This window comes from Galeopterus variegatus, unplaced genomic scaffold (genome assembly GCF_000696425.1).
Source record: "Galeopterus variegatus unplaced genomic scaffold, G_variegatus-3.0.2 Scaffold1051, whole genome shotgun sequence".
Classification (NCBI taxonomy): domain Eukaryota; kingdom Metazoa; phylum Chordata; class Mammalia; order Dermoptera; family Cynocephalidae; genus Galeopterus; species Galeopterus variegatus.
In genome coordinates, this window is record NW_007727162.1 from 254,667 (window position 1) to 274,103 (window position 19,437).

Sequence of the window (19,437 nt, forward strand, 5' to 3'; positions counted from 1 at the left end):
GCTATATGGAGCATGGGTCTAAAACAAAATACAAATTCCCTTGTTAAAATTAATGGCAATGATAATACTAATAAATAAATTCTAAAATCTAATTTTATTGGTTTGTTTGGAGGAGAAAGACATAATGGATTTTGAACACATGAAACTCAACATTATTATATTCCTTTATCTCATAGAGAAGGAAAGAAAAAATGATAAAGGTGTTCATTATTAGTGATAACATCATGTGTTTTTAATGTGAAACACCCATATATATAAGCATATGCACAGAAATTTCCCAAGTCTCATGAAAATAAAATGACCTGCTATTTATTATAATTTTAAAAACTCAGAAATTCAAAAAGAAAAAGGTTATTTCCCAATCATAAATTTGATGACTTCTGCCAGCTGATGCAATTCTCAACCTCGCTGAAAGGTCTGGGAAGAATTTTCCTAGCTCAAGCAAGAACACTCAGATATGCAGAACAATTTTAGCAGCACCAAGTACAGGAGATTGATATATCTCCTACAAACCAAATGTTTCTCTTTCTGAATCAATTTTGAACACCTACCTTCCCCTTTTTCTGCTACATTAGCTAGCAGGCTGTAATTCTAAAGAAATTTATAATGTACATGTATAGAGAAAGCATGAGTGTTCCCTGGCATGAGAGAAAAAAATTTCTTTGATGATCCGATTGTTCGGTATTTTCAAACTGTCTACTGGCACTTCCAGAGGAACTCTATGAAGAAAAACGAGAGCTGAAAAAATAAATCCTCACAAAAAACAGATACAGTTCATTCTAGTTTCTCTCTGAAAAAAATCTATTTCCTCTCCCTTCATTCTTTCCTCACACAGTTTTTTAAGTGGTATGTAATAGCTGTCATTGAAATATCAATTATCATTCAGAATAGAAATGAAAGTGGGGCTGAGACATAACTCATTTCTCAGGTGTAGCATTCCAGCAAAAATTCTCTGCCTTTTCCTGGGGGAACACGCTAGGAAATGACATTAATCTCCTTTTTCTTTTTGCTTTGCTCCACAATGTGTGGCCCATAGCACATCCTCAATGACTATGTATCCAGTGAATTTCCTGCTTCTCTTCTGCTCCTCTGTCACCTAAAGAAAAACTGGGTCTACATTCTGAGCCTCATCTAGAATGATGAAAGGGAAAGAATTGCAAGCTTATCTTCAAGTCCTCACAATTGAATCTTAGGTAGCCTGGAATTGCATGTCAATTTCCCAAGCCAAAGAAGATCCCTGAGGAGTGCAAAGCTCCGTGGCCACTAGTCGTCGAGCTCTTTCACATCCCGGTAATCCTGCCAACTGGGCCGATTGTTGAGCTAGGGCTGGGTCTGGAGCTCCCAGACCCCTCAAGCCCACTCACAGACTGGGTCACAAACCGCTCACAGACCAGGCTGGGTCACCAGACCCCTTCACGCAGGTCTATGAGCTAGGCAACCGGCCAAAAGGTCCTTGGAAGCCACAGGTTTGGAAAAACATGGCTGTGCCAGGCAGACGCCTGAGGCAGATGCCCACCTGCATGCTTCACTAAAATTCCTCTCTTCTCTCTCTCTCTCTCTCTCTCTCTCTCTCTCTCTCTACCTCCTCTCTCTCTCTCAAGAACACAAAAATAGCAACAAAGCTAAAATGACACATTGGTGCGCATGCGCACTAACTCCACACACACACACACACACACACACACACACACAACTTGCTTACAAAGGATGTGCTAAAACCACACCTACCTGAACCCAATGTGAGGGCCCTGACCAAACCATTCTATTTTCCCAACAAGGAGGTATAAAATGTCAATAGATAAAACTAGAAGGAAAATATTTGCATCTATGTTCACATGTGTACAAATGTCTTGCCCATCAAATTGACAAAACTAAATATCCCTCTGATGTCAAAGCTTAAAACACACACATGCACACACACACACACACACTCACAGTCTGCAAGTGAGAACATAAACAATTTTTTGAAGGAAAATTAGGAAACGAGTATAAAAAAAAAAGCATTATGAAAGCTAACCATGGTTCTTTCACTTGTACGGATTTATCCTAAAAGAATACTAAAGGATATGCACAAAGATTTAGCTTCAAAGATGGCAACGAAGTTTGTAATAGCTAAACATGAAAACCATCTAGTTGGTGAAGTTAACTACAGGATATTGAAATGATAGAATACTATGCAGCTACTCAAAATTGTATAGAATGCATTATAACACCAAGGTCAAGGGTTCGGATCCCTGTACCAGACAGCTACAAAAAAAAAAAAATTGTATAGAATGCACATTGATGTGAAACAATGTTCACAATTATGTTAAACTGAAAATGCATGCAAAATATGCTGCAAATTTTGTAGATTAGGTATGGTGCATATGTATATATTTAAATGTACACATGCATAGGGAAATATATAAAGGGCATCTTCAGGTATTAGTATTCCATATCCCTTTTTCTTCATCTTTCCCTTTATCTGAATTTTCTGATTCATCTATGATAAATATGAATTACTTCTAAAATAAAAAAATAAAAATAGACATGATTTTTAAAAATCCATAGTGTCAATTTAGTCTTTCTGAAAAAGAAAAAGGAAAGAAAGGAAATACATCACTTAAATTCTCTGTAGCTGCTAGGTTCAACAGGAAGGCTTTGTGAGTTAATCCAGTAATAATGGTAGGTAGATATGGAAAGGAATTATCTATATTCAACAAGCCATCTGATTAGCACATTTCATGTTCTCATCTATCTGTTGGGTTTTTTAAAACTAAAATGTCCTTCTAATTAACACTGCAAATCAGAAAGTCGATATTGAGATTTTTCACCATTCATGCAACTGGTTCTTAGAATACGCCTTTTATTTTAGATCAAAGTGTCAAAACTGTCTTTGATCCAAAACAGTCACATAGATCCAGTATTTACATCTGAAGTCAACCTATTTATAATCACAGATTTGTTTTAAATCCCTGATTTCTTTTTATCCCTACAATGCAAAGAGGATTGGTGATACCACAACTTCGAGAGCAACAGGTAGGCTTTGTTTCTGAAGCAGTCTTCTTTACTAACACAGGAAATTAAAAATGCAAACACTACCAGCTAGTCAATCAGGAAAACAGCATTGTGAATGTCAGGGCTTTGGGGTACAAATTAGGGGATTAATTTTTCCTTAAAAGCAGTATATTCACTAAGTAATTTGCTTTCTTTCTTTTTTTTTTAAACTAGAGTTATCCCCTCACATCAACTGGAGAAGTAAGTCCAAATTAAAATCACTATTCATCAGATACTGCTGAAGGTATACTCAAGCCTGTGTTAGGACCTAAGTACCAGAACTCATCGACTATGATTTTAATCATTGTATCTCAGAGATCTCAAAAAGAATAATTTGGGTTGAGGAAAAAATGGAAAACTTCCAGTTATTGTTGACCCGAAGGCAGACATTTCTAAGGATATTTTTTTAAATTTTAACTTCTGTATATACATTGTAGTTGATTTTCATGTCCCTTTACCTGTTCCTCTTTCCCCCCCTCATCCCCCCTCACCACATCATATCTGTTCACTTGTCTTAACAAGTTCAAGGAATTGTTGTGATTGTTGTGTCTTCTTCCCCCCACCTACTCATTATTTGTTTGTTTATTTATTTATTTATTTTTAGCTCCCACAAATAAGTGAGAACATGTGGTATTTCTCTTTCTGTGCCTGACTTGTTTCACTTAATATAATTTTCTCTAAGTCCATCCACATTGTTGTTAATGGTAGTATTTCATTCTTTTTTATAGCAGAGTTGTATTCCATTGCATAGATATACCACAGTTTCCTTATCCACTCATTTGATGATGGACATTTGGGCTGGTTCCAACTCCTGGCTATTGTTAATACTGCTGCAATAAACATGGGAGTACAGGTATCCCTTCAGCATGATGATTTCCATTCCTCTGGGTATATTCCTAGCAGTGGAATAGCTGGGTCATATGGTAGATCTATCTGTAATTGTTTGAGGAACATCCATACCATTTTCCATAAAGGCCACACCATTTTGCAGTCCCACCATCAGTGTATGAGAGTTCCTTTTTCTCTGCAACCTTGTCAGCATTTATGATTCTCAGTCTTTTGGATATTAGTCATCCTAACTGGAGTGAGATGGAATCTCAAAGTGATTTTGATTTGCATTTCCCAAATGCTGAGTGATGTTGAACATTTTTTCATGTGTCTGTTGGTCATTCATTTATCTTCCTTTGAGAAATGCCTATTCAGCTCCTTTTTGCATTTTTTAATTGGGTTATTTGGTTTTTTGCTTTAAAGTTGTTTGAGTTCCTTGTATATTCTGGATATTAATCCTTTGTCAGATGTATATTTTGCAAATATTTTCTCCTTTCTAAGGATTTTTAATGTGTTTAATCAATCATTAGATTTTTCAATGAGTTTTAGTTTTTATTCCTTTTTCAATGAATACTTGCTAGGCACTGTAGACACAGTGGTGAATATAATGACATAGTCCCTCTCTTTATGCAGCTTACATTCAAAGGTGGGCGGAAAGATACTACATGAGAAATCATAATTACAAATAGCAATAAGCACTTTAAAGGAGGGAAAGAGAATCTAAAAAGAATAATGGGAAGATGCTGGGAACTCTTTCTTGAGAAGGTGATGTTTAAGCTGTGACATGAATGGTGAAAGTCATTCACATAGCACTTGTTGGGACTCAGAACATGCTGCCCCAAAATATGGCACCTTGGAGGTCACTGTGGTCTTCTCCCATCTTTCTCCCCTGGAGCAGGTCATACAATTTTTTCTGATCTACCTCCCTTGTAAGTAGGTCATAAGATCCTTATTCCAGAGGAGTTCTGCCCTATACCCAGAGGCCAACAAGAATCTGAGCAAACAGGCCTTTCTCAGTTCCCCCACTTTTTTACTGTTAGTTGATGACGTCCTTTTGTCCTCCAATCACACTTCTGCACTGTTGTCCATAAAAGCACACAGTTTTTCCTGTGTCTTTTGGGTCTTCATCTGTGAAGGCTCCCATATCACGTAACACTTTTGCTAAGTAAATCTGTTATGTTTTCTCTTGTTAATCTGTCTTTTGTCACTGGAGTGTCAGCCATGAACCTTGCAATGGGTAAGAAAAAAATAATACTTTTTCTCTCCTATGCTCTTCTCTGATTTTGTTGGCATCACTCTTTCCTGGTCTTCCTACTACCTCACCGGCCATTCTGACTCAGCCTTCATGGAAAGTTCCTCCTGCTCTATCCAATCTTTAGACACTGAAGTTCTTCGGGTCTAAGTTCTAGGTCCTCTTCTCTTCATATTCCAAACTTCTTCCCTAGGCATACAATTCTCAGATAACATTTATATATCAACAATTCCTTAATAGACTTTTCCAGACCAGACCACTTTTACTAGATTCAGATCCATATGACAATGGACTTTGTGACATTCTCACTTAAGTACATCATAAGAATCTCAAATTTAACATGTTCAGCACCAAAATAAAGATATTTCACTCTCAAATCTTTCTTCCAGTGATCTCCATCTTCCTAAATAGGATCATTCACTCAGTTGCTGTATCAATCAGGGAGTCAACCAAAACACCTGCTTCTCCCTCATATCCCATATATAATTGATAATTCAGTCCTGTCCACTTCACAGCTAAAATATATCTTGAATTTTGCCATATTTTTCCACCTCTTTCTCATCAACTCTCTCTTAGATGCTGCAAGACTTTTCTTAGTCCTGTATTCATTCTTGCTCCCATCCAATTCATTGTTTTGAAATTTAAATTTTCATTTAAATGAAAATCTTTCAGATTACTCCCTGGTTTTAAAGTTCTTCCACTGTTTTGAAGTCTAAAATCACTACAAGGGTCTCTAAGATCCTGCATGATCTACCCACTGCTTAATCCTTTAGTCTCATTTCATGTCAGTCTTCACATAATTCTCTGTGCTTCAGCTACAGTAGACTTCATTCAGTTTCTAAAATAAAAAAGGACCTTCCTTTCTTAGAGAATGTGTACATCCCATTCCTGAGAATATCTCAGGTCTCTCTGCTACATATTCTCAAAATACTATATACTCTTCTCTTTATCAAATGAATGCATTTGTTTGAAAGTAACAGATTACCCAATAGAGATGGTTTGGGAAATGAGGACACTTCATTTTTTTTATGTTTTTATTTATTGCTTTTTTAAAAATTCTATTTTGTCAATATATTGATAAGGACACTTAATTTTAATTACTTTATATCAGAAAAGGTCTAAAGTTCCAGGGTTGCTGCAACATTGCAAAATTATTATCCAAGAACGAGACTTTCCCCTTCCTCCTCTGCCTTTCTGGGCATGTTCACTTTTTTTTTAATTGATTATAATATATTCATGGGGCACAGAGCTGACTGTCAGTACCCAACATGTTCACTTTTTAATTTAAGGTCATTGCCTTATGGCAACAAAGTGGCTTTCAGAGATCCATGCATTATTTCTTACACTACTGCATTCAAGGTAGAAAAGGAGGGAAGAATGCTCTCCTCTTTTGTATATCACCTCTATCAAAGAGAAGAATCTTTCTCAAAAGCCCTCATCCCATTTCCCCTATATTACCTTGGCCAGATCTAGGTCATATGGTGACTGCAAGGGAGGCTGTTTAGGTGAGTATTGGGTGAATACTCCTTCTCCTCTTAAGAAGGAGGTTGGAATGGTTGTTGATTTTACAATCAACAAAGGCTGACATCCTTCAGTGTACCTGTCAAATAGCAATTAAAGAATTAAATATGTACATTTTGTCCATTGTCGCCTCTGTGAGATTATAGACTCTTTGTCTATGGGAAATACGTCTGCCTTATGTTCAGTTATAAGCACAGTGCCTGGCCTACACAGATCAGTTAGTGCTGGTTGAAGGAATGAATGAATGATTATTGAAGAGAACAACAGAGGCAGAAAACAGGCACAAAAGAGACAGAAAACTGCCAACACAAAACTAGTTAAACTGATTGTCATATCTCGTTTCTCATGGTTCAGTGTTCTATTCCATTTAAATTGAAAAACGTCTTTTTATTTTTAAAAAAGGCAATATTTTCAAAGTGCTCGATTCTTTCAAAAGTGAATGCAATTCTCCTAACCTCTTAATTCCTGCCGTGTGAGTAGATACAGGTATTATTGTTGTCCTTGAGATTCAGGAATGAATTCTTCGAAAAAATAAAATTTTAACCCCTGTTAAGGAGTTACACGATCCAGAAAAATTTAAATTGCCTCAAGTACATAAAAGTAAAACAACTTTTGGCTAAATCACTCAAATATCATTCAACAAGAAAAGGTGTATAAAAGCTAGAAAGTTATTTAACAGAGTAGTCATGAAATTTTTGGTCTAAATTTTCCACTCCTGAGAGCAACACACAGATAAGTTTGTCATTCAGATGGGATGATTAGGGAGAAAGAAAATGTCAAATACCTGGCAAATAAACGATGAATGCTAGATGCATGTTTGTTCCTATACAGAGACCAAAAGAAAACTTGGGTTTATTCCTATCTCTGTCATGTCCTAAATATATAACTGTGGGAAAATTGATAATGTTCTTTAGTTCACGAATGATACAGTAATCTTAAACTACCTTTCGGTTACTAATACAGTCACCCCACAATTTAAAAACTTAAAAAAAGTTAAATGGTATTGAACACATTCCACTACAGCCAACTTAATAAAACATTAAGGAACAGATTCATATTTTTGAGAGTGTTTATTTCTTTCTTTTTTTTTTTTTGATAGGTAGAATTAAGTTTAATATTTATTTTTACTTTTATTTTTTAAAGCCAAAGTTTTTTTGTTTTGTTTTGTTTTAATTTATTAATATACAATGTAGTTGAGAGTGTTTATTTCTACAGATGCAACTCTGCTCCTAATTTCTGATGGACATTCTATTTGGTCATGTCAAAACACACAGGGCATTAACATACAAATATCACAAAAATTTGTTTGAAAAAAGAGTTGTGAATCGACACATGCAAGATAAGGTATCAAGATTTAAATGCGGTTTTCATTTGAAATAAGTTCCTTAAAAACAGAAAATGACTTTAGCACTGGCAAAGGGAGTCCCCTAAGAAAAACTGTGAACAGATGCCTGAGAAGGATCACCCACATGCTAAACACAGATCCTGAGGAGGTATTTCTAAGAATGAAGCAGCACTTCCCAGCCGGGCCACTTCCCACAAGGATCCTTATTTAACCATGAAAAACACAGAGTTTTTACCGCTTGCCCAGAGGAATCTCAACAACTCTTTCCCACTTGCCCCACAGTAGTCCAGACTAGTGTCCAACTCTCCCCAGTGTTGCAAAAGAAGCTAAGAACCTACCACTTGAGGCAAGCAATAACCTAATAAATCAGCATTCGATGATCAGCCCGGTGCTAATATCTTCCCAAATAAACGGTCTGTTAAGCCCTTGCTAAGCATATTAAACATTCAATTTAACGTATGACACACATCTGTTCCACTTTTGCAGTGAGCAGAAGTTTCAAGATAACTTAAATCCCAGACTTAATCAAGGAGAAAAAAATCTTGGCAATGTTTAAAACTGAGTTTTAAAATATAATCTAAATGAGGATGAGCGAGACCATTTTGCTGTAACTAATGAGATTATATAATACCTAAATCAAATCCACAAAATTACCTGAGCAAAAACACTAGATCTTTTATCTGGGCCTTTTTATCTTCTCTTTTGAAGCAGTCAACATTTCCCAAAGACCCTCATCTACAGCTGGCCCAGGTCACCAAAGGATAAGCAAAAATGGAGCCCTCTGCAATCATGGTGATTTAACCCCTCAATGCCCAAAGACCCTAAGAGGAAAACTCACAGATTTGTCTTTCACAAGGAGAGCACAGCACTGGATGCCAGACATCAGCATCTTGTGTGGGTTCCAGGCCACAGAGTCAGCCCTGTCATGTTAAACAGAGAAAGGGACAGAGTAGGGAGGGGCTCAGTTAGTTTCTGTGGGCAGAAAGAATACTATCATTAGCAGCATCCACATTCCACATTCAGTACTCATACACAAGCTGCGTTCTACAGGATTTCTTGTCTAAGTGGTTTAAGAGATTTGGATGGGCAAAATCTAAAGGGATTCCTTTGCCTAAATAGGAGTTGGCTACACACTGGAAAACCACATTTACCTGTGGATGCCATGCAAAAGTTTGCGGTGCTTCCTTGACATCAAAGCTGAGCCACCCCAAGAAGCCTGTTGAGATATTTATACAGTCAAAACAACGTTACTTCAATATTATTTGTTTACCAGTTGGTGGTCATAAAAAACTCTCAGTGACAATCTCAATGTTATTTGATACTTTATGTCATGTTAATGAATTTGACCTTCAGGAAATTTTGATCACTGGCTCTAATCAGGCAACCAGGACCTCATCACAATAGATGCACTCCCTCTGACCTTTAAAACTTAAATTCCCACATAATAAAGATATTGGCATATTAACCAATTGAGCTGTGGGTAGATGAAAAGAGGTTAAAAACACAGTCCGTGCCATGTTGAACTTAGAATCTAAGACAGACATGTTCTCAATGCTGACATTTTTCCATACACACTGTGGGAGTCATGGGCTAGCTGGCATGCTACATAGTAAATGAGCACATTATTGACAAGGTGGGTACAAGGCCCACTAAGATGGGCTAGGCAGAAATGTATCCTGTTAAAGAAAAATTAGATCTTTTCAGCCAAACAGCTTTCAGAAATATTTGCAAATCAAAGGTGGGAGAGTGGGAGAGAGGAAGCTTGGGATTTAAGGAAGTTATACAACTTATGAGCAAAGGAGAAGGGTGCTGAGAAAAAGGAAATGAAAAGAACTGCCATCGTCAACAGGTCTCAAGAGAAGGGAGGAAGGATCAATGTAGGAACTACGAAAGTCAGTGTGGTCCTTAAAAATGAAGCAGACTTCTAAGTTTGAATCTGTAAGACCATGAAGGATGACTACAGCGAGAGAATCCAAGGGGTTTGGGCTATGTTGAATGCTCTCCAGCCTTCTTTAAACCTCACATCATCCCACTGAGAATGGAGTTATCATCACTTTCATTTTTTATAGATAAACTAAGGTTCAGAGTTGGTAGGTAAATTTTCCAAGCTGTGACAGATAATAAAAATCAGATCTGGGATCGAAAGCCCATTCTCTTTCATGATAACATCATGAATTAGGGAAGGGGACCATTTTGCCAAATGGGGGAGGACAGCACAAAGAATTGAGGGCAATGGAAATGCTTTAGGCAGGAGGTGAGTTCAGGAGTTGCCCAGCACATAGACAAAGGCTATCCTATTTCTGACCCTAGAATGTATAAAGATATCACATAGAAAAACATGGCTGCATGCACTATGGATGTGGAAGATGAAGGAAATGAGACATCTCCATGGTCCTCAGAGGATTACAAAAGCTGAGCCCATTGGTAGCCCATGAAGAGAAAATACAGCACAAGCCACTTTGTGGCCTTAAATTGCACTTAAAAACAACTCTGTCATTCAGGACTGGGACTAGGGTGAGGGGAGTGAGTCACCAGGGCACACAATTTAAGGAGGAACTCAATCTGAGTTGAACTCTTGCATGGCCCTCAAAGTGAGTATTTCCTTAAATTTGAGCTCTCTGAACCTTACTTGTCTCACCTTACTTCCAGCCCTGATTATGTGGACTACAGTCTCCAGCAACTTCATGGGGTCCCCAAAGGCTTACAAGCTCTGGTGCACCTCAAGGGTGATTTGTGTGCAAATCCCAAAGACTCCCAGATAAAGGATTGGTGACTTGGGGTTGTCAGTCAAGCTCCCTTCTTGCTGCACTCTCTCGCCCCGGGACTCAAAATGGACCATGAGTGACAAAGACTGGGCTATAAAGGCAATGTCCTCAGCATGCAGGAAAATTGTATCCTGGCCTTCTAATTGAGGATCCCCAGGTCTGGATTTTGAGATCTTGACCCCCACAAACATTAACATGATTTAGATATTAAGCTCTTACTTCCATTACACACCCTAAATACTAAGTGTCTATTCTTCTCAATTCTTTTATCTCCCGACCTCAGTGAGAACCTACCAGTGACAACTAGGGGAAGGGTTAATGAGTAAGGCTCAGCCACGCCCACTTACTTTCCCACCCTTTCCACCTGCCTCTTACCCCACACTTCCACGCCTTCATGTCCCCTGCATTACCCTCTGCCTCCGCCAAAAAGTAAATGCTATTCTCCCAAACCTACTGAGCTGGATTTAAGTTTTAAAATCACATGAACTCTTTCAAGACATGAGTTCACTGGTTTACAAAGTGGTTTGGCAGGGCTAGAAACAGCTCATCCACAAATTTATTCCTTAAAACAGCTAAAAGATAAAAAAAAAAAAAACCCTCTGATGTCAATGCCCTATTTCTATTTGCTTCACGTTCTAAATTCCTAATTCTACAACTTGCAAGAACATCGAACCAGTCACCTAAATGATGAAGGAGCTTGACTTTCCATCTTCATTAGGACTGTTATTTGTTAGGTTATTACTGCACACTTGGCTCCTCAGTATACCATTTTATATATTTTTCTCTTCAATTAATTAGTTAATACATTAATAATAGAACCAATCCTGAAAGGGAGGTGGAGGCCTGAGTGGAATTGAGATTTGGAAGCCGCTAAAGCCCGTGGTCTTAAATACAATGTTCACTACCTTCTCTGGGACGTAGAATGAAGAGTGGGTGAGAGACTAGGAAGCTCTGCTCGGAAATGTGAGGCTTTGCAGTAGCCACAGCCTCTGCTTCAAAGAAGAGCTGGACCAGCCCTGGCATCCTAGTCAGAGGCAGAGGCGGGAAGAACGTTGCTCTCACAGAGGAAGATGGTACTGGAGGCAAAAGATTCTAAGAAAACTAATGTTTTTCTTACTTCGTTGTTAAAAATGCATAATAATTAATCGAATTTAAGATACCATCAAATGTAAGATTCACTATTTTTTGTGTATCACTAAGAAAGAAAAAAAATGAGATTAAAATACCAATTTCAGAGATGTTAAATATAGTTATTTAAAGTGCATATTAGCATTAATAAAATATGATATGCATGAGGACAACTTGGTTTTATAAAAAATCCAGAAGAACACATAATCATAATTTCATTTTTAAAAAGAGATAAAGTAAATACCAGTTTTTAATATTTTAAAGAATCTTTAAAACATCTTTTAGATTCCTCAGAGGTCAAAGCAATTACTGCAATTTTGTTAATATTTTATCTTTAATGCTAATAAACTACCTATGGTTTATGAAGTTTCTTCAAGATAAACTACATGCTCCTGTAATAAAATTTTATTAACAGATTTAATACCTGCAATACTAAAGGATGGATGAACACTGTTAGAGTTGATTAATTTCTTTAATAGGTCAGAAAGGCAGTTGTCAAATTTAATCTAACACTACAGGCATTTGCCAGATGCCGTCTACGCACAAATAGAATAATCTGGTGTGGCCTTAATATTTTCTTATAAGAGTATTTTCTTCAAAAATTCAACATTTAATTTTTAGAAAACCTAGAAAGCTATTTAATCATACTTACAAATCACAATTCTTGCTAAGCCCCATAAATCTCTTAATATCATTCTCAATTTTGAAACTGCTGTAGTTACTCTGTTTTACATAAACTATATAATCCATATTTGATGTTTCTTTTATGAGAGTAGAATATTTAGATATAACTGCTGATGTATTTGATTTTTCTCCTTATTTCCACAGTTACCAAAGTACTCACTTCATATTATCTTTTAGAACATAATGCACTATTATGCTTCTAAGTCTATAAAAATCAGTAAGATATAAGTTGAAATGTGAACAGATACAAATACTAAAATCCCACTTAAAGAAGTCACAAGTAATCTACCTGAAGTGCTGCCATTGGCATACCAATAGAGCCTATAATTCTACTGAGCATTATATGACTGTTGCTTTTACCAAATATTAGCACACATATAATGAAAACCCTGAACTACTGAAAAATTCTTTTCATATCATAGCATAGTCACTTTACTTTGAAAGCATAATATAATCCAATCTATAAAATTTTGTGTAGGTATATTCCCCATGTATTAGTCCTTTTCTGTTGCTTATAATAAAATACCTGGAACTGGGTAATTGATAAGAAAATGAAATTTATTGCTTATAGCTTCTGAGGCTGGGAAGTCCGAAGTCCAGGGAACACATCTGGTGAGAGCCATGGTAGTGACAACAGTGACCCAGGGGTCTCACATTGCAAGATGGTGGAAACAGAGAGAGCAGAAAAAGAGACAGACTCTCTTCTCTCTTTTTTAAACCTCGCAGAACCACGCCCCTGACCACCATTTTTAATCCATTCACTACTGCATGGTCCTACAATCTAATCACCTCTTCAAGGCTCCATGTTTCATTATCATAATAGGATTTTCCACCATCTTAACAGTCACAGTAGGTGCTAAGTTTCTAATACATAAGACTTGGGGGACAAATTCAAGCTTCAGTGAGTTTCTGGGGGACTTAATTCAATCCACTACACCCCAAATGCTCAGTTACCTTCCATTCAGTAAGTCAAGAAGTATTTCTTCTAATAAGGAGAATCTGAACCACTTGCCCACCAGAGGAAAGTTCCCTAAAGTCTCAATAGCATGTTCAACTGTCCTTTTTCTTGAGTAGAGTCAAACTAATTAACTCCTGGCTTCAGAAAGAAAGAAAAGAAGAAAAGAAGAAAGGAAGACAGAAACCAAAAAGCTCTACAGGCATTCATAACTGGCTGAATTCAACTTGTTTACCCTGAATAAGAATTTTAAAAGTTGTCTTTAACTTAAGGAAAACTTTATTATGAATAACCCCAGGACTTACAAAATTAATTACAAAAAGCCAATCCTTTAAATTAGAAAATTATGAAGAATTTAAATTATCCCAGTCCGTCTCAAATAATTATCTGTGATAGAGCCAGATAAAGCCTGCTTTAATGATAGCGTGCAATTATGTAATGTAGCTTTTTGCATGTTCCAGTTGATTGGAATCATATAATTTTAGCTAGAAGATACTTTACCGACCACATCAGCCATCTCCATCTTTACAAATGAAGAAACTGAAGGCCAAAGGGCTGAGATCACAATGAAGAGGGAGATTTAAAATTCAAAATCAAAGTCTTTTGACTCCATAATCCAAAAGGTGTTCCTTACACCTCAATGACAGTAGATTCAGGGGACCAAAGAAGATGGTTCACAGGAAAGGAGGACATAAAATGGAATCTAGAAAACTAAAACAAAATTTTCATAAAGTCTTGGAATCATCTCCTTTATAACTTACAGAAAATGACATACTTATTTCCCCAAATTAGAAGCATACACAAAAGTAGTAGGAGCCACACATTTAGTTTCTGAGACTATGAAAAACTTCCTACCGAAGCTACTGAAAGACTACAAAGTTAGACAAATGTGTACACATAGACGAACTTACATCCACATGAAGCCAGAGGCCATGCCGCTCACAGATGTCAGCTATTTCATCCAGAGGATCAAAGGCTCCCAACACAGTTGTACCAGAGGTGGCACAGACAAGAAATGGTGCTGCCCCCTGTGGGAAGGATCCACACACAAAGAGAATGGTCACCTTCACCTCTAAGTTTGTCCTATAGTAAACTGGTAAACATAATGGGTTATGCATCCAGAGATTTATTTGGGTTTTTTGGAGATAATTATTAAAATAATGGGTGTTTTTAAACTTCTCCACTATGTGGCCTCTTATCATTATAAACAAATTAAGGAAACTGAGAAAACGCTATGACAATATTAGTCTTTTGACCCAGCTCATTATACATCCTCTTTACAATTGCTATCATTTTCTTTCTGTAGTATTTTTTTTTTTTTTTGTCTTTTTTCCGTGTCCGGCAACGGATCGCAACCCTCAGTGTTGCCCCCGTACCGGACCAGGGACCGGCAACGGGATCGCAAGCCTCGGCGTTGCTCCCGCGCCTCGCTCAGCCAGTGAGCGGGAGCCGGTCTGTATGTGGGATCCGAACCTCGGACGGGAGCGCCGCCGCGCTTCCCAAGCGGCGCACTATCCAGTGCGCCACCGGGCCGGCCCTTTCTGTAGTATTTTTTGTTGTTAGGTTGCCCAGATAGAAAGTGAATAACCTCAGTCACAATGACAAACTGACATCCTCTATGATTCTTGAATCCTTCCTGGGGAAATAAACTGGGCCTCCATAGTGCCAGCATGGTCACCCTTCTCCTAAGTAAAAAGGAGCACAATTGAAGAGAAACAACCAGCCCTGAGGGGAAACCATGCAGGCCTGTCTGCCTGTCTTCTTGTAAAGTAAGTGCAATTAGAAAACCAAGAATTTGCTCAGGTACAGATGCAGCATCAGAAGGGATAAGGCAACCTCACCAAAATCCATCCTCCAAAATGGGTGTACTGAAACAGAGAAATTCATTGGGATGTACTGGAAAAGAGAACCTGCATCACTTCTACCATGACTATTTCTCCTTATACAGCTGATGCTTGCATCTTTTAGTGTGAACAGGTAGCAGGAAATGGGGGAGAGAAGGGAGAACATGGGAGCACGTGCAGAGGTGAATGGTCATCTCAGTCAAGCTAGCCAGGCATCTTGGCCCCCATTAAGGGACTTTATGCAAACTAGGTAGAGGAAGAGTAAATGAGGTTGTTTCGAAATGGGTTGATCCCAACATGGTGGCAGAGATGTATTGCTCACTATAGAAGTGCCCTGGTGGGAAAACTTGCAGACAAACGGGTGGGTGGTGGGGGGAGAGCAACTAGATTCCTAAGATTCTACAGCACCTGACGAATAAGTGACAAGAACTTTTACTGCATATAAAAGTCATTTTACCTCCACTTAGCAAGGAGCCCTTTTTCCCCTCAGTTTTATCATGAAGTGCATTGTTATTGCAATATATTTTCAGGTTCTTTACTGCTAGGTGTTGTTGTATTTGAGCCAAACTCATTCCAATTTAACTGACCTTTGACAGAAAGATGTTATTTCTCAATGGAAAGTGGGGCAGAGCATGAATACTTGGTCCACATCGCTAAATCGAGATGCACAGGAATCAAAGTGACGGCACATAATGAATCCATTTGCCATTTTAGGAGACAGTTGTGACACATGAAATCCAATCTACCAGAACCTCTTAGAACCAGGCCAGTAGGTGACAAAGCCCTGGGAGACCATGAGCTTTGGAAATCCTTCCCTATACTCAACTACCAACAGATTACATCTTTATCATGTTAGTGACCTAAATGAAATGAAGGAAGATTGACATTAATCCTTAAAAGCAATAGAAAAAGTAATTTACTAAAACCATTTAAGGTGTCTTTCAGGGTTGGGCTTTTCCTCATAAACTATATGACATTCTGACAGTCCTGAGAAAATACCTATGCAAGCTATTATAGCCCGTTAATGAGTTTTTCTCACCTTTTAAAAATATCTTTCTATAAATATCAAGCCCAGAAATTAAACTTTTGCAATCTGGATTTAACCTTCCACATTTTTTTTTTCTTCTCCATATCTCATGCTGTGAATAAGAAAATTCAGTAGAAACAGCATTGATTGCATGTGCTGATGAGCTATGTTTCCTAAGAAAGTTTGTCCTTTCATACACTCATACACAAAAAATACCTCTGAATATTCAGTGGTCATACTAGTTTTGGTTTGTTAATGAGCACTTTAGAGCCTCTGATGCCTTGTGGTTTTCACCATCTCTATAATGGCATCAAGTAAAGGTCACTGCTCAACACTTTTTTCATGGATTATCCTTGGTCAGGGAGTTGAATTCCAGCGGGAAAAAAGTTGATGTACTATTCCCTGCATCTGAAACAATACAAGTTAAAAGCTTAGAACAAAACAAGTAGGTCTGAAGCTACTGAAAAAAAAAAACTGATCATCATGTATTGTTATCTCAGGATGGATGCAGGGGTTGTCCTTGGTGAATCCAGACTCAAGTCCTAGCCAACTTGAAAGAGAACTGAGGAGACGAACCAATTCTAACCCCATTGCCCTACTTTTAAATGTGCCTAAAGCAACTTCTACTTTTTAAAATTTCTTTTGTTCAAGTTCTCAACTATAGGATTATGTCAGTTTCAAATATCTGAGCAACAAAAATAATAATGACTGCAGTGAAACAGAACCCACTATGCTAGAAACATGAATTCTTAATGATACTAAAAAAAGGGGGGATCTATCCTTAGGATATGTTAGGCAACTAACTTAGTATTTTGAAAATTGGTAAATAAGGGGAAAGAATAAAACATTTATCCTGCCTTGCCTGTGCAAACTGTTTCCTTAGGGAAACCAGAGAGGAGGGAATATTTTTCTTTGTAGTAGAATGCCTGCCAATAAATAAAGAAAGAGCAAATGAATTAGAACATCACTAAATGAAATAATAGGTCTAGACAATGATCATTAATGGCAGTAAAATCCATGAGATGAGGGGCTTTATAACAGATGGACTAACAATACTGAACCCCACCGACCCATGTTATCACAAAAAAAAGACACAGGATGTCTCCTGATGGAAGGAAAAAATGACACGCAGGAGGACTTCCAGGCAAAGAAAAAACACAACTTGAATCTCATTGTGTCTCAAGATTTAACTGCCAAATTACAGGAAACAGTGGTGCAGAGGAGAGGAGCACTTAAGAGTCTCCAATTCTTGATATCTACAAAATCCATAACGTGGAAAACTCTGCAGGACAAAGAATCTGATTTCCTCAACAAATCAATTGCAGGGGGAAAAAGAAAAAAGAGAGGGAGCTTTATTTATTTATTGTTTTGTTCCTAACTTTTTTTTTATTGGTTAAGAATATTCATGAGATACAACGCTGATTGTCAACTTGCCCCCCCCCCCACCATGCCCAGGATGTGAAGGCCAGATCCATCCGTACTGGCAGCATGCCCATTACTACAAACTGCAATTGTACCCCGTGTCCCCCACCCAACTATCCTCATCCTCCCTCCCCCTTCCCCTTTCCCCCCCACTCCACTTTGCTCCCAAGGCATGTGCTCCCCCTCTGCAAGTCCAATGCACCACTGTGGTCTTTCTTTCCTTCCTTCTTTCTCTCTTAGCTTCCACTTATGAGTGAGTACATGCAGTATTTAAGGAAGAGGGAACTTTAGATTAGAAAAGATTTATGTGATGTATCAACCAAATGCAAGGTGTATTTTGTATTTGAGTTTTTATTCAAATAAGCCAACCATTTTTTTAAAGGTAATGGGAGAAATTTTAATATAGGCTGAATATTTGCTAATATTAAATTATTATTTAAAGATATAATCATGGTACTTTTTGTAGGAGCACATATCTTTTACAGATATACTCAACTATTTATAGGTCAAATGATATGATGTCTGGGGTTTGCTTCAAACTAATCTAGTGTTGGTGGGACAGGAGGAAGCGGAAAGGAGCATGAGCTGACGGTTGTTGAAGCTGCTTGATAGGTACATGGAAACTCATTATATTAGTTTTGTATATGCTTGAAATTTTCTGCAATGAAAAGTTTAAAATTCAAGAAAGAAAAAAAAAGGGAGAGAAGGGAGGGACAAAGGAAAAAAAGAACCATATGAACCATACAAAAAGCACAATCAATATTCCCCACCAACAAGCACTAATGACATAATGAAAGTTCTTTTTGACAGGAACTTCTGTAGAAAAAAGATGAAAGCAATATCTGTGGTTCACAGCAGAACAAACTTCTCGCAGATTGTTACATAAAATTTTAACCAAGGGTCAAAGAAGTCTGATCATCTGAACAACCAGATAACTATCAAATCCACTTGTCACTGGAATGCTAAAAAAAATAGAGAGAGAGACAGAGAGAGAGAGTGAAATGTAGGACACACACCTGGAGCCAATACATCTGTAATAACAGCAGAATTTTTTAGTACAGAAGTTCAAACCAAAGATAGTGATCTAGTATGCCCCAGGACAAAGCGATTTTTATGAAAATTTGAAAAAAGTAAAGAGTAATCAAAACATAATATTAAAACTTCTACAAGTAAAAGAACTCATCCTTCGTAGAGCGTGAACTACTATGAGGATAGCTCTACTTACATCCCAGCTCAGAAGCTGGGCTTTTCATTTTCAGCAGTCACACCTGACTTGGTCGCTACCTATTGGAAAGTTATCAGAGAGTGGCCTGAAGCTCTGTTAGCAGAGGCTGTGTGGGTGGGAGGGAAGCAGTGAAGTAGGTGCACCAAATCCAGCAGGCTTTTGGTCCAAGAAGCAATATGGCAGGCACCAAAATAATGACAGACCTGGTGTCAGGGCCAGCCTTAGCTGGAGCACAGCAGGTGACCAGGGTCATGACTTGCCTTTTCCAGCAACAGACATTCCAGCTTTAATATATTCTAGCAGCTAGGGAAGAGAGGACATTCTGCCACTGAAATACTAGATGCAGACTCAATATGGGGTGATAATGATGGACGGGCTTTGGGTTGGAAACCACCTGGGAGAACA

General features: G+C 37.8%; 1 protein-coding gene across 1 annotated transcript in view; it reads right to left on the reverse strand.

Annotated features, from left to right (window-relative positions):
• GADL1 (glutamate decarboxylase-like 1) overlaps positions 1–19,437 on the reverse strand; it is a 143,234-nt gene that overhangs the window by 99,487 nt on the left and 24,310 nt on the right. Inside the window, exons 8-10 of the mRNA XM_008574453.1 lie at positions 14,426–14,542; positions 9,134–9,198; positions 8,821–8,902 (exon numbers count right to left, since the gene is read on the reverse strand). Coding sequence (XP_008572675.1) covers positions 8,821–8,902; positions 9,134–9,198; positions 14,426–14,542 — 264 coding nt within the window. The remainder of the gene's footprint in view (positions 1–8,820; positions 8,903–9,133; positions 9,199–14,425; positions 14,543–19,437) is intronic.